The sequence below is a fragment of the Primulina tabacum genome, chromosome 4 (genome assembly GCF_025594145.1).
Source record: "Primulina tabacum isolate GXHZ01 chromosome 4, ASM2559414v2, whole genome shotgun sequence".
Classification (NCBI taxonomy): Eukaryota; Viridiplantae; Streptophyta; class Magnoliopsida; order Lamiales; family Gesneriaceae; genus Primulina; species Primulina tabacum.
In genome coordinates, this window is record NC_134553.1 from 48,691,740 (window position 1) to 48,719,084 (window position 27,345).

Sequence of the window (27,345 nt, forward strand, 5' to 3'; positions counted from 1 at the left end):
GATTTTTTTCTGATGAAGACGGTGGTGTGTGCATTGATTTCCAGGTACTCACATAAGCTTGGATAAAAATTTCTTTCCCCTCCTCGATGAATATGTTTCTGTTTTGGTGTGAATATTCTCAAAATGGCAAGCTTGACTAGTTGCATAAAAAAGGAAAATTATTATATCATCATTTAACAATATTGTGTCTCAATGTGTTTATATACATTATGTTCGATTGAATATTTGGTGAAACATTGTCTTGAAAAAATGGTTGGAAATCAAACATAAGAAAGACCAATATTGTTACAAAGATTTGTGCAAGTCTTATTCCATCATGTTCAAGTTGTGAGATGCAATGATATCTAATTTGATCATTGACTGATTTGGCATATTATTCAACTAACACAAAGAAGTGATTGGTATTTTAACACATAATTATAGATCAATTTTTTTTAATACATAATTAGGAAGTTCCATGGATCCCTTTTCTTCGTTTACACAGAAAGAACAGAAAGTTTTTCTTCGGACAGTACCGTACGTAGGCCGTGAATAGTTCCCATGAACCAAAATATTATGTACAACTTTTCATAAAGAATGAACCGGCTCGACGAGCGATTAGTGAAGCGCTTGAGAGAATAGGTATATTATCGAATAGAATGATAAAAATACAAAAGGACAATTTTATTGAATTCAATGACTTGCTGCCATGCTGTAGCAACTAGGGATACTAAGATTTCTTGGCCTGCATTTAACAGTGAGATATAAGAAATATAGGAAACTTGATTGAAGGTATGCTGGATATTAGCAGAGAGACAATATAGAGATGATGTCACGGAGAAAATATAGCTTGCCTTCCTCAAATACTTCTTGTGAATTTTCAGTGCCGCGTTCAATGACTTTTTAGCATCCAAATTTCCAGTGATTTCACCCAAAATCTACAATGGTATCACGGAAATGCACATTGGCGGATATTAAAAGAGGTTCATCAAATAAATTAATTTGAATACTATAAGTAGAAGAAGTACCAGAGCAACATCATCCATGCCTTGAGCTTCTTTAAGAAGTTGTTTATTTTTTGTTTCGAGTACACTAGCAGCTAGGAAAACAGCAAGAGCGCACCTCTGGTCCGTCCATCCAGTTTTCACGTTCTTCTTCGCGAACTTTCCACACTGTTTCAGCAGCTTGTGATCTGCTTTAATTTCTCAGTTTTATGAACTTCAGAAGAAATTAAGTCACTTGACTCATATGATGAATAGATGCTTGGATTGTATTCCATGGCCCACATGACCTGAAGTACAAATTTTCACCTTATTGAGAGATTCATAGGACAGAATATCCCACACAAGTAGGTAAAAAGGGCCAATGAGCCTGACAAAAACGAAATGAACAATGAATACAACAAAATCTAGTTTGGTACCAAAACTCGGGTGTAAAAAACAATGACAAAAAGAGTAAGAATCAGTGATTCATGTAGGTTTGATAAAGTATTTGAACATAAGAAGGTGACTTCGTTTACCTCCCAGAGATACAGGCCATCAATAAATGAAAACTCTCTACGAAAAAGAACCATGAGCATACGAATGGCAAACAAGTACTCCCCACCATCCAGTTCCTCTGTCAAAGAAAAATGTGGCATAAGATCAAAGAAGTTGAATGTTTGTTTTGATAGATAGAGAAGAAAGAGAGAGAGAGAGGCCAGAGACTAGTTCAAGGTTAAATCTTGCAGATTCTTAGTTCAGATTTCAAAGTAATCTGAGTGAGGGAATACTCATGAGAATAAATCTCAAGGAAGGGATTGAGGGTGATAAACATCAGACTTGAAATGTTAACGGGATGAAATCGAAACACATTATAAAACTAGAAGGCAATATTCAAGGCTAAAACCAATAAATTTTCTTAATGGTGACAATAAGAAACTTGTGAAGTACTTGATATGAGGTGATAAAAACTATTTAACCAAAGCCATTTTGGAAAAGAAAATGGCAAAAGATGAAAAAGTTAAAGGTGGAGCTTCGGGAAAAAAACTTCTAATAACAAATCCAGACTTACCAAGGTGCTGATGGAGCTTTGGGTCAATAGCTTTAATAATTTGTCCAAGAGTACTCAGTTGAGATTGCACCCCCATGGAACTTGTAGTGCAACGGAAGTTCTCCCTCTTTAAAAACAGGATGGAAAATGAGTTGTAAAAGCAAGAGAGACATAACCTAAATCATTAATAATCTAAATTTATTAAAAAAAAATAAAGAGAACAGAGTGTCTATAGATAATTACGGAGAGCATTAAGTAAAATCTGGTAGCATAATCCACAGCACAGTAAAACAAACAGTCCAGCTGATTCAAGGCAGGTATTCCAAAAAAAAAGGAATTGTTTGGTGTGGAGCTGTGATCCACGGAAAAACATGTCGGGCCTTTATGAATTTCCCAAGCCAATACTCATAATAGCACTTGAATCAACATAAAACCACTAGCTAAATCTATATCTATCTAAATATACGGATTGAATTGTAATTTTACTCTATTGTCCTCATTAATTAGTTGTCATCATTAAATTTGTACCATGGTAGCACTTTCTCTTCCTCATCTTTAATTGGTTATCTTTGTATTTATTTAATTGACTTTTTCACTCATTTTCATGCATGTACACTCTCTTTCACTCACTTTTATATATACATATTTGACCACCTCATTTTTTCATCAAATTGTTGCACAACAGTAAATAACTGTTAAACATCTCAACTTCTTTTTCACAAAAAAAAAAAAAAACATTTCCAGTGACATATGTTATAGTACCTATTGCTTATATTATGTTTTCTACATGTTTGATTGATTATGGTCACTTCGAAGTTGGAAGCAGTATGCATTTTGACTCTGTATACCACACTTCGTTGATTTTTTTCAGCGACAATTTATTGAAAAAGCTTTTTGTTAGTTAATGAAAATGACAATTTAAAAATTAGAATAATAGTTTGATTTCTGAAGTTGAAAAGAAATTGAACCAAAAGTAGATGCAAATCATTTTTTTATTCGCATATAAATATTAAAAATAAAGTTTATATTGTTCAGGTAGGGATATATTTGTCAAAACAAAACCAACAAAATAATAAAATTTAATTAGATAATAAATAATTTTATTTTATTTTTGTAATATTAAATATTTCATATGAAAATAATTAGCCTTTATATTTCTTTTTTGTTTTTGATATTTATTAGCTTTTATATTTCTAAGTTTTGCTATGACTAAAATATAAATATATACCGCAAAACGATGTAAAAACATAATTTCACCGTCAGAGTAATAAAAAAATATTATTTCTCAGCATAAGCTCATTTCTTTAACTTTGAAAAAAAAATTAAACAGACATATTTAAGTTTACTTTTACCTCAAGTTTACTATTCATACTCACGTATTTTATCATCAAATTAATATTTCTTACTTTTTTTTTTTGCAAAAAACAGGGTACAACGATTCATGGATTGATTTCCTCAAATGTCAATGAATATTTTCGCAAGTTATTGTAAACCAATAAGTGGTATACAATATACAACCCTCTTATCAAATGCATAGACTCCAGATATTCAAATATCAACCCCAAATTTGAGCTGAATTTACAAAAGAATACCATAGTTTCAGAGCAATCTCGGATGCTAAAGATGCCACACCTAACATTTAAATTCAAGGAATTTGACAAACTCGCCAATATCATGAATGCAAAAAAGGTTCTGCGTAAGTTCCCTTATCTTGAATAAATAATTTTTCCAGCTGAAAATAGAAGTCATATTTATATTCATACCACCGATGAAATGTGTACTGATAAGATCGGTATACCAAATAAAGTTATGCCATTAAGCAATTTCACCAGACCAGATAAAACAGAAGGTCAAAGGAGACAAGTTATGCTTCTCAACATGAGGTAAATTTAAATAAAAAATGCCACATATAAACATGCATATCTTAAAATCTGTAACATATAAATTATTTGTTTAGAATGGAAACTATTTTTGTCACTATGTGGGACGACTTGGCAATACACGAAGGGCAATTGATGAAGCGCATTGAGTATGAACATCCTACTGTTGAATTTTCCAATCTGACCACGCAAATCTTTCTCAGTATGTTATAAATCAAACCTTCTTTCTTAATTTCTTAAATGTTTTTTTAAGAAAAAATGACTAATGTGTTGTGTAAATCGAAAAAATGAAACAGATGCACAACATTTACAAACTACGTCGACAATTGCAATGATTCTTAACCCACTATGGACACCGCCAAAGAAATACAAACATGGTACATATTTCTGAATTTATAACTATTCGTATTTGTGAGTTATACATTTCATTATATAAATTGTATGAATTTACTTATTTTTTCACAAAAATTATTCTAGCATGACAACTTTCTTTTTAAATATATAAAATGATGTTAGAAACTAGATAAAAATATTGGACATTTTGTTTATTATAATATATGAATGCATAAAGACTATTATTTATAATAAATTTGTAGGTTGGATGCAGACCAAAAACAAGATAAGTTAAAAGAACTGGGTTACGAGGACACTCACAGACGCCAAACAAGTGACATTAGATGATGTAACAAAAAACCGAGCTATGTTGACGGAGGTACTGCAATATTTACTGTTTATGAATCTTAATAGTTTTAATTACTAAAATGATACAAAACAAAAACCAGATAATTTGTCCATGCTAAATATTAAAAATTTTAACAACTAACATTCAAACTAAACCAAGATTTGAAATGCTTTTTATTTAACATAGAACAACTTAATATTTGATACGGAGCAAGATAAAGGAAATCGAAAACAAAGCTACTCCATTGTATGAAGCATGTGATCATTGTTTCCAAGCTGCTACAAAAACAAACAACAAAGCAAGTTGTGCCAATTGCATCAACTATCTAATTAAGATTATTCCAAGGTAATAAAAAATACAAATACCCAACCCAGGTTTTAGACCACGGTAAAAAAAAGAGAGATGATCAATACTTTACTTCCTTGTGTTGCAGGTATAGAATAACAATCACAATTGAAGATTGGAATGAGACGCTAAGAATAACATTATTTTTGTTGGATGTTCTATTGAAGATTTCATTCAAATTCATGACAAGGTATAAATAAAACAAACAAATAATTTTATATCTACATAAATAGAATATTTAGATTTTCAACAATAAAAATTTGCAATGCAAAATTTACCAAATAACCCATATAAAGATTTGCTAAGTCAACCAAGCTCCACACATTCTTGTTCAAGTTGGATAATTCAGTAGAAATACGTGATGTAGTGTAAAGATTGTGGCAAAAGCTATTGAGATACATGACAATTATCCAACAACAAATGTCAATATCAGCAACGGAGATCTCGGAAGATTATCAAGCAAAGTAAACAAAGCAATGTACCGCCAAAGGTAGAAAAGTAAAATGAATTAAGCATCCAAAGAAACATAAAGATCCATTTAGATGAAAATGAATATGAAATAGAAATTCGAGATGACGAACCAATTGCCGCCTATAAAAAAAAGAGCTAAGAAGATAAAAATCGATGGGTACAAAAAGGTATCAGGGGGTCTTCAAATCAAAATCAAGAAAATGTGATGATTTTATTTGTAACCAAATAATTATTTATTAATCTATTAATTCCAACATATTTAAATAAGATTATCATATACAAATTATCTCTATTTCTCTACGTGCCACGCACGTGCATTTATCTAGTACCCATAAATATCTACAGGTTTGAGGGAATAAAAACATACACAAATGGACAAGTCCAGACCCGTAAAAATGAAAGGCGAGACAAAAACTTTTCTAAATCGTAAAAGCTGTTTATTAGTAAGCAACATGTGACTCGAGAACTGAGAAGTCATTCTCATCTCACATGGTTATCCACTTATCAGCTTACCATGTACAGAAAGGAAAAGATGGCTCTAATTTCAGACTGGGGGTTTCAATAAAAATAGTGAATTGAATGATAACTGTCTTCATGAGCGCCAACCAGCCAGTCTACATCCTAAATCCGAATCATGTTCTTGGATATCATCTCATTAAATGAGCTACGCTATTGTTACATGAGGAAGAATACACCTGAAAATATCCATATTGTATAGAATCAAGATCCTAACCCCAGCGTATCACAGGACAAAAACAGAATTTAGTGCTAATGCTTTAGATATCATTGCTTCTAAGATCTACTCGAATGCTTTCCATGTATTTTGCGTGGGAAATAAAGCATAAGTCAATTTCAAAACATAGTAGACTATAAAAAATCTAGTCCATTTCGATCCAACCCGAAGGATGAAGTCACTATTCCATTATTACTATCATCTTAATATAAATTGATATTCACGAATTTAATATGAGACCAGACATTTGAAATTATATCTGCTTCAATATAATATGAAATGAGAACATTGCTAAGGCTAAGGGAGTCTTACCATTCTACGCATTGCACGCTTCAAAGCACCAGAAGGCATCCGCTTCATCTTCAAGAAGAATAACCATTGGAGAACATATATCATTCATTCCTGATCAAGGGGATAAAATAAATAAAACTAGGGCTAGATAGTTGTTGCTACAATAACAGTTGTGGTACATGAAATATCACCTTGAACATATCCAATATCTTTATCCAACCAAGAATAGACAGCAAGTATATCCCAGAGCTTTGCCCGATTAGCTTCATTCTCATAAAAAACGAGAGCATGATCTGTCCGAACAACATCCAAACCTAGAGCACAATTTATGTCAGCTGTGAGAATCAGAAATAAATATGCATACTTTAAAATCATTTTTGACAAGAACTTCAGATGGGCAGGGAAGAAAGTGGGAATTATGCTTGGTAATAAGGGAGTAGGGTAGAGGCGCATGTCTACACAAAGAGCATCAATATTTCTGACTAAAATGTGCATGCATTGTATGGATGCATAGGGCTGCCTTTTGTGTCAATCTTCAGTTTCAATATCCTCTCTAAATTACCCACGAATGATAATTGTCATCACGCTCCATATATAGATGCAGGTAAAGTATGCAAGTTTGGGAACCAGACCAAAAACCATAGGTGTTCAACATTTGCCAACCACGTGATCCAGATAAGGTCAGTCACTTCGTCTAAAAGGTTAAATGGTTAAGAAAACGCCCATTGTTCACCAATATTCTGAAGTAAAAGTATAAAATCCCAACTATATGGTTCAACCATCTCGAGATCTTCTTGTACTAGACCTTATTTTTTGCCAGTCATCACACACACATTTATAACACCACCTTGATATAGGTAACACAATACGGAAACTAAAATTCTTCATCGGACCATGCAGATTACAATAAATGCTATAGGTAACACAATACAGCAACTAAAATTCTTCATCGGACCATGCAGATTACAACAAATAAATGCTTCAATTCTTTGTAAAATACAACTAAATATGCATGAGAATGTCCGAAAAAATCGACGACACAACAAGAAACCACATAAAAAAATAAGCTTCAGCACAAACTAAAGTTGCCACTTAAGCTAAGCCTAAATACAGACCGATTTGAGGCAATCCAAGCTTCCACTGAATCGTGCTTTGATCTGAAGAAACACCATTTGACAGAAAAGCATTATCTTGGTGGTCACCACTAACTGAAGGATCTTGTAATAGGTGGCCATCATCATTAATTATAGGTGTTGTGACAAGATTTCCGCTGCCGATTACAGGTACCAGCTGTTGGCATTCGGATTTCCATGCCGCATACTGTTCCCTAAGAGTATAAACATATACAATTGATGTTTGATTTCACTGACGACAAATTCTCCAGAGAAACTGGTTCTACTGTTATAATGTAGGATAAAAATGGAATTTTAGATGTGACGTACATCAATTCAACTCAGTTAATTATGCAGCTGTTCTAGAAGATCCGAGTCATAAACCAAACTGGCTTTCATACCTTCTCCGTTGTCGGACAACATTTCTTTCATCCAATGCGCTGTTAGGATCAAAACAACCCAATAAGAACTCCCAGACTTTTCCTTTAATCAATGGATGAATGCCCTAACCAAAAAAGAAAAAAAAATCAGCATTCCTATTTGTGCAACATGCCAACAATTGTATATTGATACTCACGGGAAATTTAGGGTCCGATCTACGCAAGCGTCACTAATCCAGACACGGGCTTCAAAATTACCCTGAGCCTGAAATCACAAGTAAGACAGTTAGGAGGGGGCCAGGAGGGTGTCCCGGCGTAGCCCCTCCGACGCTCAAGTCAGAGACTGAGGATATATGGGAGGAGCAGCTAAGGGCGCTGCTGAAAACAATATAGTGAATTCAATAATCATACGCTCCAACCTGGTATTTATAGGAGAATACCTGGGCTTGTCATGAGCCATTCACCTGTGGGCCTTAATGATGGGCTGGGAATTTGGGCCGGATCTTGATGGGTTCCGCAAGCGTCACTAATCCAGACACGGGCTTCAAAATTACCCTGGGCCTGAAATCACAAGTAAGACCGTTAGGAGGGGGCCAGGAGGGTGTCCCGGCGTAGCCCCTCCGACGCTCAAGTCAGAGACTGAGGATATATGGAGGGAGCAGCTAAGGGCGCTGCTGAAAACAATATAGTGAATTCAATAATCATACGCTCCAACCTGGTATTTATAGGAGAATACCTGGGCTTGTCATGGGCCATTCACCTGTGGGCTTAATGATGGGCCGGGAATTTGGGCCGGATCTTGATGGGTTCATCCCTGGGTATCACCAGTCTCCCCCTCCCGAGTCGAACTGAATCGTAGGTTCAAAGTTCGATTGATTGCGTTGTTCTCGGTTTACAACATGTGAGTTGTGCATTTTCTTCCAGCCCTCCGTCAGTCTCCAAAAAGTTGGAAACAAATCAAATATCAATCCTATCACTGCTTCATCATCACCTCGCCGCCTGCACGCCAGCCCCAACAGCGTGCGTCCGCCCTTGCGCGCCTCGCCCCCTCGCGCGCTCGCCCGGCGCCCTCGCCCCGCGCGGCCGCACAGCTCCCGCGCGCCACGCCCTCACCGAGCTCGTCCGGCGCCCTGCCGAAGCACTCGCCCACTCGCGCACCACGCTCGCCTGCTCGCCCGGGCGCCGGCTCGCCCGCGTGCCACAGGCTCACCCTCAAGCCCTCTGCCATGCCTTCGCCCTAGCGCCTGCTCCCCAGCGCCACGCCATGCCACGCCACGCCAGCTCACCCGCACCCCGCAGCTCGCCCGCCACTCCAGCTCGCCCGAGCACCAGCTCGCCCCTAGCCCCTCGCCTGCCGCTCTGGCCCTCGCCCGCTGAGCGTCTGCTCGCCGCGCGCCCGAGCGCCACACGCCAGCTCGCCCGCGCCCCGCAGCTCGCCCGAGCGCCTGCTCGCCCCCGCCACGCCACGCCAGCTCGCCCTCACCACGCCAGCTCGCCGAGAGCCTGCCTGCCCGCAACTCGCTTGCCCTCGCGCCACAGGCTCGCCCTCAAGCCCTCGGCCACGACCTGATATATTCTCTGGCGATGCCTTGGCAGGAAAATAAAAACTCAACATCTCCACCCTCTAACTCCTCTGCTAGGTGACACCTTAGCAGGAAAAATAAATTTAATTCTCCTCATCCACTCTTCTCCTCTGCTAGGCGAATGCTCAGCAGGAAAATAAAATCAACACCCCCACCCTCTAACTCCTCTGCTAAGACGGGCCTTAGCAGGAAAAATCAAACTCTCACCTCATCATCTCATAACTCCTCTGCTAAGCCGGGCCTTAGCAGGAAAATAAAATCAACACCTCCACCCTCTAACTCCTCTGCTAGGCGATGCCTTAGCAGGAAAATAAAATTCAACACCTCTACCCTCTAACTTCTCTGCTAAGCCGGGCCTTAGCAGGAAAATAAAATTCAACACCCCCGCCCTTTAACTTCTCTGCTAGGCGATGCCTTAGTAGGAAAATAAAATTCAACACCTCTACCCTCTAACTCCTCTGCTAGGGGACACCTTAGCAGGAAAATAAAGATTCAACACTCTCGCCCTTTAACTCCTCTGCTAGGCGATGCCTTAGCAGGAAAACAAAGATTCAACACCCCCGCCCTCTAACTCCTCTGCTAGGCGATACCTTAGCAGGAAAATAAAAATTCAACACCCCCCATCTAACTCCTCTGCTAGGCGATGCCTTAGCAGGAAAATAAAATTTAACACCTCTACCCTCTAATTTCTCTGCTAAGCCGGGCCTTAGCAGGAAAATAAAATTCAACACCCCCGCCCTCTAACTCCTCTGCTAGGCGATGCCTTAGTAGGAAAATAAAATTCAACTACCTCTACCCGTAAAGATTCAACACCCCCTGCCCTCTAACTCCTCTGCTAGGCTATACCTTAGCAGGAAAATAAAAATTCAACACCCTCCGCCCTCTAACTCCTCTGCTAGGCAATGCCTTAGCAGGAAAATAAAATTCAACACCTCTACCCTCTAACTCCTCTGCTAGGGGACACCTTAGCAGGAAAATAAAGATTCAACACACTCGCCCTCTAACTCCTCTGCTAGGCGCTGCCTTAGCAGGAAAAATTTAACTTTTCTCCCCCCCACTCTTCTCCTCTACTAGGCGCAGCCTAAGTAGGTAAAATAAAATTCATATAATCCTCATAATACAAGAACAACCACGAACTTAATATAAGAACTTGGACTTTATTAAATATCAACTGATAACGTAAGACAAATTCAGGAACGAAATACATCAAAAATGAAGTAAAGATATTCTCTAAGGTGGTAAGCGTTCCCATGCCTCTTTAGAGGCTTACCCAGCGCATTCTCCAACTTTCCTCTCTGCTCCTCTTGTATCTCCACATGACAAAGTTACCTACTTACAAGCTTCTTCGAATGACTCTACAACTGCAAGACTGAGCTCAAGCTTCCATGCGAATGCTCGTGACTTCTCTTTTCTTCTTCCTTCACGATTCTTTTATAACAACGACGTGCGACTTTTTGGTCCCCGCACAGGACTCCAACCCCTTTTCCCACAGGAAACTTAAGCTTCTGATGATAACTGGAAGCTACTGCTCTAAAATCCTTCAGGGCTGGTCGTCCTAGAATTTCATTATACGCTGACGGGGTATCTACTACAGTGAAGGCTATCATCTTTGTTACCCGCCGAGAATCAGTCCCCAAGGATAGGGGAAGAACAATCTGACCCAAAGGCAAGATGACGTGTTCTGCAAACCCATACAGCGGGGTGGATATTGACTCAAACTCAAATCCTCCCATCTTCATTTGATCCAACGTGCTCTTGAACGTTCACGGAGCTTCCATTATCAGTAAATATTCTCGCCACATCATAATTAGCAATGGTGGTCGTTACCACCAAGGCATCGTTATGTGGAGTCACAACGCCTCGGAGGTCTTCCGGCCCAAAGCTGATGACGGGGTCTTGTGGTAAGTCTGCATCCCTATATATCTCAAAGTTCTCCAACCTTCTCCCATGTGCCTTCCAATCTCGCCCAGAGTCTCCGTCAGTAACACCCCCCGAGATCATATGAATCATTCCTCTCGTAGGGTGGTTATCCTCATTCATTCCCCTCCTCGGTTCGACGAGCTCCTGAGGGACATCTTGACATCGACCTTCCCCTCTCTGCTCTCCGATCCTCTGATTTATCCATGGAGGGCCTTGACCACGCCTAGGGGGCGAGCGAGACCTTTGTCGACTCCTGAATGAGGATCCTTCTCGTCTATCCCGTGAAGGCAATCTAGCACTGCACCCAACCCTTCGCGACTTCTCCCACCTCCCTGCGTGCTCCCTCACCTCCATCACCTCGTCCCGACTCCTATCCAGGGGAACATGGGATGAGAATTGTCTTCTACTACTAGTTCTGTCTTCCTCTCTTTCCCCCGCACCCCTCTTCCTTCCTCCTTTCTCCGCTCCCTCAACTCTACTTCCTCCGGGCCGGCTCTCCATCCTTCTGTACCGTTGGGCATCTTCCAAGTTTACATATTTCTCAGCTCGAGCCAACAGATCATCATAGCTCAACGGAGGCTTCTTGACCAGCGACTTGAAAAACTCCCCTCCCCTCAGTCCTTGTGTGAAGGCACTTATCATAATGTCAGGGGTAGCCGCTGGTATTTCCAGCGCTGCACTGTTGAAACGCTGGACAAATTCTCGCAAAGTTTCATTCTTTTGCTGTTTCATCACGAACAAGCTCAAATAATTTTTCTGGTGCCTCTTGCTGCTAGCAAATCGGTGCAAGAAGGCAGCTGAGAAGTTCTCAAAAGAACGTATAGAGCTGGGCTGCAAAGTGTTAAACCACTGCTGGGCTGACCTCACCAACGTGCCCAGAAACACCCTGCACCTGACTCCATCCGAATATTGGTGCAACAGAGCCACATTCTCAAACCTCCCCAAGTGTTCCTCGGGGTCAGTATGTCCATCGTACTCTCCTACATTCGACTGTCGAAAATTTGGAGGAAGTCCTTCTTCTAAAATGGCTAGTGAAAAGGGACTTCCTCTCTTGGGTGCCGGCGCTCTGCTTCCCAACTGCTGCCTCAACATCTGTATCTCCCTCCATATCTCTTCTATCTCACTTACTTCCCTACTTTGGTGGGGCTGTGTCTCTTCGATTCTGCTCTGCTGGCCCTCAACATTTTCCTCTCGCTCCTGGCGAGTGGCCTGCTCTTCAATGAACACAGATTCTTGGTTCCTCTTCATAGCCTCATCTACTGTCCGAGTGATAAATTGACCCAACTGTTCCAGGGTCAAGTTCCCCACATTTTCATTAGGACGGGGTTGCTCGACCCTGGTCTCTTGACGAGGTTGTTCAGTTCTTGTCTCCTGATGGGGTTGTTCCTGCCTCGCCTCAGCATGAGACTGTTCGGGTCCCCTCTGAGAACGCGATGACGCTGAGCTAACTCTTCTACTCCCTCTTCTCCCTACCATCTCTACGTCTCAACTCAAATGTTCCCACAGACGGCGCCAAGTGATACTCACGGGAAATTTAGGGTCCGATCTACGCAAGCGTCACTAATCCAGACACGGGCTTCAAAATTACCCTGGGCCTGAAATCACAAGTAAGACCGTTAGGAGGGGGCCAGGAGGGTGTCCCGGCGTAGCCCCTCCGACGCTCAAGTCAGAGACTGAGGATATATGGGGGGAGCAGCTAAGGGCGCTGCTGAAAACAATATAGTGAATTCAATAATCATACGCTCCAACCTGGTATTTATAGGAGAATACCTGGGCTTGTCATGGGCCATTCACCTGTGGGCCTTAATGATGGGCCGAGAATTGATGGGCTCATCCCTGGGTATCATATATAAATATTATCTTTGTTGTTTTTTGGTGTAGGCTATGAAAACATACAGGACTGTGGAATCTGAAGTCAACTTATTATAAGTCACTCAGAAATGCCAGTTAATTCTCCAAACAGGCATCCAAAACTTACAACGAGCAATAACAAGGAATAGCCACACAAAATTCAAAATTACCCCTCTTTGAATTCTTCTAAGGACACCTGCTATATCCAAATGACCATCTTCAGAAAATGATGCATTCCATCTTCTTGGACTGAATAAGAGTGCTAACCTCTAATTATAGAATATAATGGGTATTTTCTATTTAAAGTAAAACTTCAATATATCGATAGTGGTTATGATCTCCGCATCACATGTATTATTATATATTGATTATCTAAAAGAGAACGTAAAAAAAATTAAAGGATTCACATCGGAAAATTAGTTGATTTAGAAGAAGAGCAACTGCATGGCCCTTAGATACCGTGAATTATTGTCGAGTATGCTTCCACAAGTTACATTTCTTTAAAGATTTGACAAATGATTCTGGACAGTTGAATAACGGCCGTATCACCCTTAGAGCTCTAACAGATATATCCTTTAAATATGAAACATTTCAAGGACAAAAATATCAAACTTGAAACTTAGGAGACGTGCATATTTTTAAACAATCATGTGTTACCAGCTACCAAGTAAAATGCATTGTCAATAACTGCAGAGGAAAGCTAATATAAATTGAACTGTATGCAAGAAAAAAATAAAAACAAGGCAAGAAACTAAAACATCTTCCTGCAATACATCCAGACAGAGATCATATCCAATGTCTGACGCAGACAGCTCAATTACTAATCAAATTAGAAAAATGGGAAAATCCAAGCGCATAACAGTTCTTCCATACCCGAGCCTTAAATCTAGTCCTGGGAGCATCGCCTTGACATTCGGGTCTAATAGGATAGTAAGCATCCAACTCCTCAACCGCCGAGCTAAAAAACATCCTGCCGCAACGAGGATCCAAAATTACCAGCAATCACTCGCACACATCGTTACAATCAAGAAACAATGAAAACGACACAAATGAAAAAATACATAAAATAAAAATTCAACCGGTGCCTACCCATCTTTCTTGCACATGATGAACATGGAGTTCCCCGTGTATTGCAAATTACTTATAATAGACTCCAAAAACTGAACACTCTGCACAACCAGATAACGTTCAATGATGACAAATAAATTGGGATCCAGCACAATTTCTTCGAATAGAAACACATATTTCCTCCCCAAATTTATAACAATATCGTGCCACGCACGTCAGATCAGGGCAAAAAGAGACAGCGAAATCGGACGCATGGACATATTTAAAATTCAAATCGAACCTTTTGATTTGCAGTAAAGAATATTGCGGAAACTTTACCGTTTCACGAAGAAAAATTCTAAGATGCAGCTTTTACGACATTGAATTTGTCAAGATTCAAAAATTTATTAGTAAATTGCATGCTGACCAATAAAGACTGTCCTTTGGGAAGGACGCCCCCAACGGCAACGGTAATAACTAATAAGAGCTTGTTAGATTCTCTCTTGCCAGAAATTATTTCTAATTTTTTTTATAAATATTTTAAAATTTATGGGTTTAGTTTTAATACATAAAATCAGTGAAACATTGGAGTAAACAAAATATAGGGCTAAGATTATAAACTCTTTAAAGTATATACCAAACAATTTAGGATCTTATAATCTCTAAATACTTGTTTGGTAGAAAAGTTTAGTCGAATTTATAGGATATAAATAAATAAATACCCACAAAAAATGGGAGACCTACTCTTCATTTGACAAAAGCTTATATGAGACGGTCTCACAAGTCGTATTTTGTGAGACGAATCTCTTATAATTGGATAGATGATTATTATTATTATTTAAATTGAGAAGATTTGTTATAATTGAATGGAAAACTCGAGATCATATTCTAAATTTGAGATATTAATGAATTTAAGAAGTCAAAATCATGACATGTGTCCGATGAAAAACTGCAATAAAGTAATTCACATAAATACATAAATCTAAAGAATAACCTGATGTATTTGTGGATAAGCCTAAGTTTGTTGAAAAACGAACTTCTTTGGGAAATTTCATCGTCATGTAATAAAATAAGTTTTGTCGTATATCTTGGCTAGAGCTAGCGAAGTCCTTGATGTTTGATGAATTATTGAGAATATCATTAAAAAATTTAAAGATATAAACTAATTTTAATATTTATGACAATACAACGTTTGATGCAATCGAGATTTATGGATCAAATTTAAATTTAGCCCAACTTAAGCCCAGTCGAGAACAACACATGCAAGCCCAAAAATCTACTCATTCTGAGCTAACCCTAATCCAATTGTTTCTCTCCCGCAGGCTCCCACGTGCAACACCTCCGCAGCAGACAAGAGTGATCGCCGAAAATGGTGAGTTCCCCAAAAGCTTCCTCTCCCGTACAATAGGCCGGAGGCTTTCAGTTATGTTTGATATGTATTCTGTGCGATGATTTTTTTGTATAATTTTCGACTCGAGTTCAGTATACCTGATTTGTTGAAATGTTTTCGGTAATGTGTAGCCGTTCAAAAGGTATGTGGAGATTGGGAGGGTGGCGTTAGTCAACTACGGGAAGGACTACGGCAAGCTTGTCGTCATTGTCGACGTCATCGACCAGAACAGAGTGTGTATATTCCGTTTACTTGCTTTCTACTGCGATCATTTTTATGGGATGCTTCGGATTGCTGCTAGTTGTTTTTGCTAAATATTGGATTTGGATTAAAATTTTGGTTGGATTCATGCTATGAATGTTTTTTATTTGCTTTCTGCTGGTTGCTGTAGATTTTATATCAGTCGAGCTGAATTAGTAGCTCTAGTTGTTACTTTATCTTATTGCACGAAAAGCCTTAATCAGGAATTAGCATATGTGTCTTTTTCATTTGTTGAATTTGAGGAGCTTATGAGGCATTGGCGTTGCTTTGGTATTGACAAGTTCAGTGTTCAATTTTGAATGAAGAAAATGTTGACTAGTTTTCTTGTTTTGCTTGATTGATTTATCAAAGGGCACTCGCATTTCAGCTACAGTGCTACACCCTACTCTCCTGGTGTTGGAAGGGATTGGATTTCGATTTAGTAGGATGATTCCTATTTGTTCGATAATATCGAGTAATATTGATCGATTTTAATTTTTGATCCGGATGAGTTTATCCAAATGACAGGCTCTAGTGGATTCGCCCGACATGGTACGAAGTCAAATGAATTTCAAGAGGCTTTCGCTTACTGACATCAAGATTGATATCAAAAGGGTGCCAAAGAAGAAAACACTTATTGCTGCTATGGAAGCTGCTGGTGTGTATTACTCGATGTTTTATAGCTAGTATATATTTGTCTGTTTGATGTTGTTAGACATATCTATCTTAAAATTGTTTCATGAGTGGTGTATGCGATATGATGAAAATGCATTTTTGTGAAAGAAACATAGACTATGTGGATATTTTACAATAGTCAAACATTTCCAGAAAACACAAGCGAATATAGCACTTGCATTACTTGATTTCATTTATTTTAATTTGAAGTGTGGTGTCGTTTCTTGCAGATGTCAAGGGCAAGTGGGAAAAGAGTTCATGGGGGAGGAAGTTGATCGTGCAAAAGAGAAGGGCGACCTTGAATGATTTTGATAGATTCAAATTAATGTTGGCCAAAATCAAGGTACACACAATCTTTGTGCTACCATAGCTTTTTCTTAGTATCATTCACGTATGCTTTGTTAAGGAAAATGACTAAAACAAGGAATCTGAATTGAATAACACTTACCTCCCAAAAGTTAAACCGAAATTATCTGAAAAGGGTAGTCACCACTTAAACATTAAACCGGAATTTTTCCAATGGAAAGTATATTTAGCAGAAAGGTGATCTTTCTGGCATAGGAGTCTTAACCGTCTGTTACTGTGAAACTACAGAGAGCAGGAGTTGTGAGGCAAGAGCTTGCAAAGCTTAAGAAAGATATTGCGGCGTAAGTTCTAGGTTTTATGATTTTTGGAATGATTTTGGAAAGTTATGTTCCTTTTGAGCTGTTCTTGTTAAATCACGTTATACTTTCAGTTTTATGTATGCCGTTAAATTCTGTTCCTCCGGTATTTAATTTGATGCCGTGCAAGAAATGAGAGTAGATAGTGGTTTTGGAAGTTGGTCAAATTCAATAGACAAATTCAGAAATTCGAGGAGTTTGAAGTTATATCATTACTAATTTGGGTATATTCATCTTTAGATTTGTTTTTGCGGGTAAAAATCACGTAATAAACTCTCTTTATTAATGTAATTTTTTTACAAGAGTAATATGATATTTTTAAGTGAAGTATATGTTAACTCAAATTGATTGTCCTAAGTTATTCACTGTTTAAGTTGATGTAATACAAGATCTTATATTCGTGGTTTATAAATCAAGTTTTTATTTTTTCGGATATGAGTCAACGGATCAAATGTCACGGGTCATGGGTTTGGGTGTGTTCGTCCCATGTATATATATGTATACTTTGTATATATATATATTATGTACATATATTTACACTGTATACACTATATATATATATATATATATATATTATGTATATTATATTAAATATACATTCGGTACATATATACACTCATAATAATTAATAAGATATAAATATATCTCATGTCCCGATATCTTCTCTAGGTTTTTATCGACCATACAACTCTCATATTATATTTAAAGAGAAACATATATAAAATTATTTGTGTATAATTTTTAAATTCAATCACAATTACTGTAAATATGAAATTGATATAAATCTTAGTTAGATATATATAGTTTTCAAAGATTTTTATATTAATACTACTAGCATAAGAGAAAATAATATCTTTAATAGAGATATTAATGTAAAACTTCAACTGATATGGTAATGAAAATATCTGATATCCACGAGTATTTCACGAATAATAATATGATAAAAAATTTTGTGCGACGGTCTTTTTGTGAGACGGATCTCTTATTTGGGTCATCCATAAAAAAATATTTGTTTTTATGCTAAGAGTATTACTTTTATTGTTAATATCAGTAGGGTTGATTCATCTCACAGATAAAGATTCGTGAGATCGTCTCACAAGAGACTTAGATGAATAAGTTTAACAGAATCATGTACACTAAAATCTTTGTTTAAAATTATATTTCTATCGGAACAATTCTATATTTGAAAAATAATATTATATTTTTATCGTATCATGGAAATAAGAGTATTTTCATAGAAATTGGATTATTTAATTTGAAAAGAAAACAACAAGAGTTTCTAATTTTTTTAAAAAAACTAATAACTCTCATTTTTCAGCGCCAATATATACATATACATATACAATTGTAGCGCGTCTATATAGAATTTGTTCAAACCCTACAACCTCTGTGGCAATCCAAACATGAACATCTTCTCCAAAAAGCCCACGGCCAAAGGTTTCTGCTCTGATTTTTTTCCCTAATTGTGCATTTTGATTTTCGTATCTATATCATGTACTGCAAAAAATGGTTGTTGACTTGAATATATTTTGATTCTTTAAACCATATCAGTTCATGGTTAATCGTTGATGCGTTGACTCGTGGAGTAATTGAATTTGGATTTTGTTTATGATTTATTTATGGGTTTTGATTTGATTTCAGAGGCGCTTCGGGAGAGTAAACGGGAAATGGCCAATGCCACTAGAGGTACTTGATTTCCGAATCTGTGATATCTTTGCTCGTAATTTTTCTCTTTTAACATTTATTTTCTGAAATTGATTTGATCTTATTTTGATAGCACTGTTCTGTTGTTTTTTTGTTGTGAAACAATTAAGCAAAGTGAATACTGCGAGCTCCACTGGATAGAAATTTAACCAAATAAAAGCTGACTTATTAATAATGCATCTGGATGAAGAAGGCAAATCATGAAAAGAATCGTTTTAGGATACGGAAGCTTTTCTTGAAATAGCATTTTAAAAGTTAAAGGTCTGATGCCAGGAAATGTGTTATTTTCTGACTTTCAATTCACATTCTCTTTAAAAAATCATGGAGGTTGTTTAATGTACGGCATAGGCGTGATAGTAAAATTCCCTTTTTCGGCTGTAGCGGGTATCTACTCACTAAACTGGTTCTGCATTTTGTGAAAGAAACACTTAATTTGCTTTACCAACCATTCTTTTTAAAGTCAGCTTCTTTATCCAAATTGGCACCAGTTGAGTTTTTTTAAGTGGTTTTAGAATCAAACGCAGGTAGTTCTATGTTTGGATTAGGACTGCAAACGAGCTCTAGCAGCTCGGTCAAAGCTCAACTTGTGTCCATGCATACAAGTTGAACTCAAGTGGCTCAATACTCTCTCTAGCCAAGCTAAAGCTTTGATATTTAAGGATTGTGTATTCTTCAAGTACTAGAACTCGAGAAGTTATTTTTAGTTTTGCTTCTATTAATTAAATTACCATTTTTCTCTTAATTTTATTTCATATACATACTTAATATTCAATTTTTAGAAGTTTAAAGAGCTTTTTTTGTGAATAAAGTCGAGTCCAAGCTGGAGAAACACTACTTGATCAACTTCAAGCTCCAGTACCTTTTTTCCTCATGTCAAGATAAAGTACGGTGCTACACTGCTACTCGAGCTCAACTCAGCTCGATTATACCCCTAAATTGGAAATATTTGTAAAAATAAGTTTATTTCTACGTTTGAGAAAAAAGTGAAATGTAAGACCTAATATCACTTTTTTTTGCTTTATGTAAAGGTAAAAGCTCGATAATATACTGAACTAAAGTTTGTTAAAGACGTTAATTAATCAATCAACCCTTAATGAAAATCGGATTCATGATTCCTATGCATTCCAAACAACTGATGCCTATCTTTTATATGTAAATAAAAAAATTAATAGTTGTATGTAATTTTCCTGGTGCCAACTGTTAACTGAATTGAACTGTATGAAATTCTTGATTGTTGCTTTGGTTTATGGAGGAGTTAGAACGGACATTTTGTTTTGATTTCTTATATTGTGAATAGAAGTTTCACTTTGCACTGTAACTTTTTACTTCAAAACTATGAATAACTATTGAGCTTACATATGCTATTTTGGATCTGTGATTTTGATTTAGGTATAGAGAGGGAAATCCATACATTGCAGTTGGAGGTAATCCAAGATTCTTGGTGTTTTCAGAGTTACGCTTTCTTCATTTTGGTAAAAATGGAATAGATTTAATTCATGGTTGATATTTCAGGAGAAGAAACTTGTTGCTGAGATCAAGAGAACTGCTAAAACGGGGAATGAGGTCTGTAAAACACATGGATGGCATCTTTGATAAATATTACATCTGAGTACTTGCGTGACTGTTAAGAGATTAATTGGAATGCTTTTCCTATCTTTCACCGTCCCTGCCTTTTTTTCGCCCGGCAGGCAGCAACAAAAGTTCTTGCTCGCCAACTGGTCCGGCTTCGTCAACAAATAGCCAATTTACAAGGTAGTCGAGCTCAAATGAGGGGCATAGCGACTCATACCCAGGTAAGAAAGATAGTCATAATAATAGTCTTCTTTTGTTTTTGTAAGGAGCACAAATAATTTATTTCTCCCATTCGCAGGCAATGTCTGCTCAATCGTCTGTTGCTGTCGGTATGAAAGGTGCCAGTAAAGCCATGGCGGCCATGAATAAGGCAAGACCCTCAACTTTTAGTTGAATCCTATCTTTCTAACGCCATTATTAAATTATTTCTTATATTTGCCACTGACGATTCCTTTTTAGAAAACACTTCACATATCTGTGTGTATGTAGTTGAGCTATGACGTGTGTGTAGTTTTATGTAGTTGAACTATAACCGAATGTGATCTATGATTGCTCTTGTTTTAATTTTGATCGCATATACTGGTAGCAAATGGCCCCTGCCAAGCAAATGAAAGTGATTCACGAATTTTTTATTGCTCTTGTTTTAATTTTGATCGCATATGCTGGCAGCAAATGGCCCCTGCCAAGCAAATGAAAGTGATTCACGAATTTCAAAAACAATCAGCACAAATGGATATGACTGTAAGTTTGAATCATTTCATTTTTCCAAACTGTGTTACGAACATGCATACATAAATTCATCTAAAAATGTTCACTTTCCTCTGCCAACTTTTTGCACTTGCAGACTGAAATGATGTCAGATGCCATAGACGATGCTTTAGATGACGATGAGGCTGAAGAGGAAACAGACGATTTGACAAATCAAGTAATATTTGTTTTCCCTGAGTAAAGCTTATATATTTTGTGATTCTGTTGACCGATTTAATAACAAGATGTGATCCATTTCAAAAGAATAGTCCTGGTATGAAGCTCTGATGATGGTTCTGGAGTTTCATATCCATCAACCACCGTCTCATTCAACTTTTTTGTCATCCTTAATGTATTGAACTAATTCCTGAAAATGGCCTACCCTTGAAAGTTACTAACGTTATTGCTTGGAGCATTTGAGATCAAAATTCAAATTTTTTCATCGTCTGCCAGAGAGTCTGGTTTATTTTTCTTTTGTTTATATGCATCTTCACTTGATTTGCAAAAACATTACCAGGTGCTGGATGAAATTGGTGTGGATGTCGCCTCACAGGTTTTTTTTTAGATACATTTTTCTGTAATTTCAAGTATTTGCATCTAACAATCGAATTTCATGTATCAATATATTTCAAATCAATCTACTTTCTGAACTTTCTACAGTTGTCAGCTGCTCCTAAAGGTAAAATTACTGAGAAGAACACCGAGGGATCTAGCAGGTAACATAATATATGTATATTTGTAGCTTAATTTTGTGTACAGACAATAATCAGTCATCTTTAAAGTTTATGGGATCTTGTACGGTTAAACACTCGTTACATGTCTATTTTACTGCAGTTCAAACATGGATGAACTTGAAAAGAGATTGGCAGGCCCTAAGAAATCCTTGAGAGCTGCAGCAGCCTGGAACTTTACTTATATTGCTTCTTGACCGGCCTAAAGTGCCTATTTTTTCCCTGTACTGTAATACTTGTGTAAATAGTTCCTCCTCTTCAATCTTGTTTAGGCACAATTTTTGAAGGCTTATTTGTGACAATGATGAATAGCTTTCGACAGAAAAGAATCAAGTTCCGAACTTTTTAAATGCCTTTGCATATTATTATTAGATTTGCAGGCTAAAGCTTTAAAAATCAAACATGTATCAATATATTTCAAATCAAATCAAGTTGATAATGTCAGAATTTCAGTATATTTATTTACACTTACATTTTATAAATGTGTTTTAAATGTTTTTATTTTTGGGTTAATTTTAACATTCAATCTCGAAGCCGAATAAATCATCTTGAGTTTGAATTGAATTGATCTCAAATCTATAATAAATTGTCAATGTCAACTGAAAATTTTACATTTATGATAATGTCATCTCGAAAATAGTAACATTCCCATACACAAAACGTCATCGATTCCTTTGACAACTCTGATACCATTGTGTTTCTGGAAACGGGAAGAACATAAATAATATGGCGTGGTGCAGCCGCATTTCCCATGAACAAAAAATTTATCAACTCTGTCAGAGCCATATCCAACTAATTCCTGACAGGGAAAGCCATAGCTGCGAAGAGGGTCGTCTGGAGAACCTTTAGTAATACTAATAGCAGCATGAGCAAAAGATGACGGCTCAGGCTCGATGCTAGATTGAATTCTGTGTGCAGTGGATATACGATCAGTGCTTGAGGCCAATCTATGATACCACTTGAAAGGGGATCGGTTACGGTGACCGAAAGCGCAACGAAAGTTTAAAATTTTTATTTTTCATAAGAAATTTTCGGCCACCTTGATTTAATGTGTAGCAAATACAATAAACACAAAATGACATTCATAGTGTGTTAAGAAATGTACCTATCAATCACAAGAATTGATGTATGGCTCCAACTAAGGTGTAAACATCTTAGCTCTTCAATGGTAGAAACTATCTTCAAGCTTCCTTTGAGCACTCTTTGCTCAACTATTAAGCCCACCACCAACTAGGTAGATCCCCTCTTAATTTGCACTAGAAAACTAAGAGGATTTTTCAATGAGAATTATTTTCTTTCCTCAACACTTAAGAAAAATGAGAGAAAAAATGAGGAGGAAATTTTCTTGAGGCCAATCTAGTAGAACGGCCAACAGTGACCTCGCTGGAGGAGCTTGGCCGGCTACTCGAAACAGCTGGTCTCTTTAAAGAGCTGCCATTTCAAGACGTACGGCTTTTCTCTGAATCAAGTTGGAAACCATGAAATCTTCATTGAAAATGAAAACAGATGATGATAATGAAATGCACTACATGCACAATCAAAGCCAAGGTGGTCAACTTAAGGCCTTGGTGCTGACAACGAAAGAGCTTTCAGACTTCGAATGAAAGAATATAAACCCAAATAAATACAATCTTTGTATGACCAAATGGCTAATGGGAAGGGAAAAAGGGAATTGATACCACATCCTTGGACAAAGGTACATCTGACGATGACGTCCTGTGCCTTGAATGCTCACAATGCGAGCAGCAGCTGAAGCATTCCTTCAACTGAGGCTAAATATTTATCTCGAAAATGTGCCCCACAGGACAGAAAAATCTATCAAGAGAAGGATGATTAATCTTGATGCACTCCCGCAAAAACCTCAAATGAAAAACCAGTTGATCCAAACCTCACTGAAGAATCTGCTGACATCATATATTTTTTAATGAAATTCTTCTATTAGTTTCGACTGCATCAATTCAGCAGCTTTGCGAACTTTTCTGTGGTCTCAAAAACCATCTAATATTCTATTCCAGGTTTTCATATATGAAATGCATCCATCAACCACCATTTCATCCATAATTCTAGCAGCTTTGTGCAAATCACCTTTACTGCAAGAACATTCTACAAGCCATTCGAAGGTTGTTTCCTCAATAGAAATACCCCTACCACGCAAGCTTAGGTACTGATGGAAAGCTTTATTAAGATTACCTACGGAGCAAAGACCTTGAACTACTCGATTATGTATCCTAACATGAAGCCCCCAAGTTACACGTTTTGGTGTTATACCTGAAAGGACCATTTCATCAAGGAAGTTTGCTGCTTCCTGGAACTTGCTAATATCACAGAAGCCGTTGATTATTTTCGAGTACAGCCCTGCATCAGGTTTCAATTCTTGTAGCTTTATTCTATCAAGAATCTGAACTGCATCTTGAACTTTACCTTCGCTGCAGAAACCATGAATTAAAGAACTGTAAGTTGTCATATTTGGAACTTGTTGTTTCCGAATCATTCTCTCCAACAGTTTCATGGCCTGAGAAGTACGTACATTCTTGCAAAGACCGTCAATAAGAGAACTATAAGTCTATAAGCATGCACATTGGGATCAATGTCTTTGCTTTTCATCTCCCTGAGCAATTCCAGTGCTTCATCCAATTTATTTGTCTGGCAAAGCCCATTTACCGGCAAACTGTAGGTAACAACAGAGAGTGAACAAACCATTCCCCTCCATCTCAAGCAAAAGCTCCCTAGCTTCAATATTTTTCCCAGCTTTACACAGCCCACAGATCAAAGTTCCATATGTGTAAGAATCCGGAGTATGCCCACGTTTGGGCATCTCCTGAAATATCTTAAAAGCGGAATCCAAAGATCCTCTGCTCTAGCATAGATCTTTTATCAAAACATTAAGAGAAGCAACATTAGTTGGGGATTCCCATCTGCCTCATGTATCGATAAAAGTTAAAAGCCATTTTTAACTGACTTTCATCGAAAAGAACTGAAAACACTGTTACATAAGATTTTGCCGTGGGTTCACAATCATACTACTCCATCTTCCTGAAAACTCTAACCACTTCATGAGGTTTGTGGATCCTAGCATAGGCCCTTAAAAAAAAGAGTACTATATTTCAGTGATCTTACACTCTTCTCATTCTATCAAGCATATCCTCAGCTGTCATGAATTTGTTCGCAGAGAGCAAGCGCTTGATCGTTAAACCAAACGTGTTTTGGTACGTGATGGAAACCATTAGAATACTCTGTTGTAGCAGCATCAAATATTGAAATTGCTTTTCCCAAGTCTTTTCAGAACGAATTAACTCCTCAACTAGAGATGTCGTGACTTGCTGCGGCCACTTCATTATTGACCTGCTGCCCATCTCCGTCTTTTCTCTTTTTCTTTGTTTTCTTCCTCAGTCTTCGCAGGACCCAGATTGCTCACCTACATAGCATAACGATATTCATTTCAGTTGTTTATACAATAATTAAGGTTTTCTAGATGAGCATATGTAACTTGTTACCTTCAGGATAAAACGTCCTTTTAGAATAGGTTAGTAATCCAATTTCAGGGGGTTTATAGCCTAAATATAAATATTTATGAATTGATTTGATTTGGGAAAATAATTTTACCAATTTGCACACTAAATCATAGTGCACTTTGTCAGAGATGGGATGCCTGGGATACTAAAAGTTTAGATAAAGTAACTCAGACACACAACTTTCCGACTTCCCGACATTCATCTAGTGAGGGTTTGAACCCGTGGTGACTGATGCGTTGTGTTCACAATAATTATGATGTATAAAAATGAATAAACATGATTCGGAAGATTAAGAAAATTTATCTTATAAGTTGAACCAAATGGCTGCTCGATGAAGAAAATCTCGTCACAATATGTACCTCCCATAGGGGACAATCATGATCACATATCTGACATGTTACAATCAAATGAACTCAACTCTATGGATCATTCTAAAGTAACATCTAACTCTTTAACCTTTATCCTTCCACTTGGATATAAATAATTGATAGAGCTACGACCAATGTTATATGCTATACAACACCCCTCCATGGATCTTGAGAACATGTTCTCTTCACAACAGAAACAAAATCAATTTACAAAGAACCGATACTAACCAATATATGATTCCATCCACCACAAAAGGGTGACTACGAGCTCAAATGCACTAGCATATAGAAAAATGATAGCTTTGCATTCAACAGTTGATTCCAATGCCATCAGAAGGGATAAAATGTATGCAGATTATTTCACTGTTCCAACGCAAAATAACAGCAGGGAACTCAAAGCCCTTGCGCAATGTCCCAAGCATCATTTGGCAGTTATGCTTCATCGTACACAAGAAGGTATCAAGCTAATCAATGTAAATGAATCCAAACATACAGACAATCAAAATGATTTAACCAGAAGAGCTCATCTATAAATTAAATTCACAATACCACAGCAAAACAAGGCATTAAAAGGTAAAAAAAAAATATTACTGCATTCTAATCACTACCCTGTTCCACAGTTTCTTGGAACATACAACATAGTACCGTAACAAATGCGGTCTTCTGAAGTTGAAACTTCATTTATTTATCATCATTATCAAAAAAATTAAAATGGAAACAAAAAAATTTCAGCTTTCATCAAGGAGATACAAGTACCTTACAGAGAAGACGGGACTAATAGAAGGCCGCAAACAAAAGTAACAAATTTAAGTAAGAATCGAACCGTTTTAGATTCGCGGTTTCCATAAAAATCCATCTCGAAAATGAAGTGTCTCCAAAAGTGCAACAAAGGGTTGTAATCACTGCCTTAAAATTGTAGTTGAAGGCGGCGGTCGGAGCCTGCTCTACGCACACAGCACCGACCACAGCCATTTCCAGCGTTGGGTTAAAATTAAACCTAGGCCAGTGGACCTCGACCCATGGGCTTCGAGACGAGATGCTAGCTGAAAAGGAGGAAGTTGACTAATGAAGGCCTCTGCCACTTTTATCCGAGTGAAAATCCGGACCATTTCACGGGTCATTTAAATAAAAATATGTTTTATAAAATTGATTCGTGAAATTATCTCGAAATTTTTATTCTTAAAATTTTGCGAAAAGTTTTGTATACGGGGTTGAAGATGTGGGAGAAACCCGATTTGGACAAAAACTTATGTAAGACGGTCTCACCGATTGTATTTGTGAGACGCATCTCTCATTTAGATCATTCATGAAAAAATATTACTTTTTATGCTAAAAATACTACTTTTTATTGTGAATATCGGTATAGTTGACCCGTCTCACATATAAAAATTCGTGATACTATCTCACAAAAGATCTACTCTCCGATTTGATATTAAAAT

The 27,345-nt window shown here is 37.4% G+C and overlaps 2 protein-coding genes, 1 long non-coding RNA gene and 2 pseudogenes across 3 annotated transcripts; 3 read left to right on the forward strand and 2 right to left on the reverse strand.

Moving 5' to 3' along the window:
- Positions 1-276: 276 nt before the first annotated feature.
- LOC142543655 (rab GTPase-activating protein 22-like) lies at positions 277-14,793 on the reverse strand (annotated as a pseudogene).
- A 690-nt stretch (positions 14,794-15,483) lies between these two features.
- LOC142541745 (large ribosomal subunit protein eL14z-like) lies at positions 15,484-17,432 on the forward strand. Its single transcript, XM_075648213.1, has 5 exons — positions 15,484-15,677; positions 15,827-15,928; positions 16,464-16,593; positions 16,841-16,953; positions 17,205-17,432. Exons 1-5 carry the CDS (start codon positions 15,675-15,677, stop codon positions 17,259-17,261), a joined length of 405 nt encoding a protein of 134 aa, XP_075504328.1. The 5' UTR covers positions 15,484-15,674; the 3' UTR covers positions 17,262-17,432.
- Positions 17,433-18,571: 1,139 nt separating this feature from the next.
- LOC142543656 (vacuolar protein sorting-associated protein 2 homolog 3-like) lies at positions 18,572-22,369 on the forward strand. Its single transcript, XM_075651040.1, has 11 exons — positions 18,572-18,709; positions 18,914-18,958; positions 20,366-20,400; positions 20,489-20,539; positions 20,665-20,769; positions 20,847-20,918; positions 21,218-21,289; positions 21,393-21,473; positions 21,813-21,848; positions 21,956-22,011; positions 22,130-22,369. The coding sequence occupies exons 1-11, from the start codon at positions 18,676-18,678 to the stop codon at positions 22,221-22,223; spliced, it is 681 nt and encodes a 226-aa protein (XP_075507155.1). The 5' UTR covers positions 18,572-18,675; the 3' UTR covers positions 22,224-22,369.
- Positions 22,370-22,735: 366 nt separating this feature from the next.
- On the forward strand, positions 22,736-24,171 carry LOC142543659 (uncharacterized). Its single transcript, XR_012819806.1, has 2 exons — positions 22,736-22,967; positions 23,377-24,171. It is a non-coding gene; the product is annotated as an uncharacterized LOC142543659 (long non-coding RNA).
- Positions 23,948-26,986, reverse strand: LOC142543658 (pentatricopeptide repeat-containing protein At5g46100-like; annotated as a pseudogene).
- Between the last annotated feature and the right edge of the window lie 359 nt (positions 26,987-27,345).

What these genes read in the sequence shown, in the direction of transcription:
- LOC142541745 (XM_075648213.1), top strand. An exon ending in TGCTGCTATGGAAGCTGCTG is followed by an intron (nt 16,594 to 16,840) that starts GTGTGTATTACT and finishes CGTTTCTTGCAG; the next exon opens with ATGTCAAGGGCAAGTGGGAA. An exon ending in TAATGTTGGCCAAAATCAAG is followed by an intron (nt 16,954 to 17,204) that starts GTACACACAATC and finishes GTGAAACTACAG; the next exon opens with AGAGCAGGAGTTGTGAGGCA.
- LOC142543656 (XM_075651040.1), top strand. Translation starts at nt 18,676, where the DNA reads ATGAACATCTTCTCCAAAAAGCCCACGGCCAAAG. An exon ending in AATGGCCAATGCCACTAGAG is followed by an intron (nt 18,959 to 20,365) that starts GTACTTGATTTC and finishes ATTTTGATTTAG; the next exon opens with GTATAGAGAGGGAAATCCAT. An exon ending in CAGCACAAATGGATATGACT is followed by an intron (nt 21,290 to 21,392) that starts GTAAGTTTGAAT and finishes TTGCACTTGCAG; the next exon opens with ACTGAAATGATGTCAGATGC.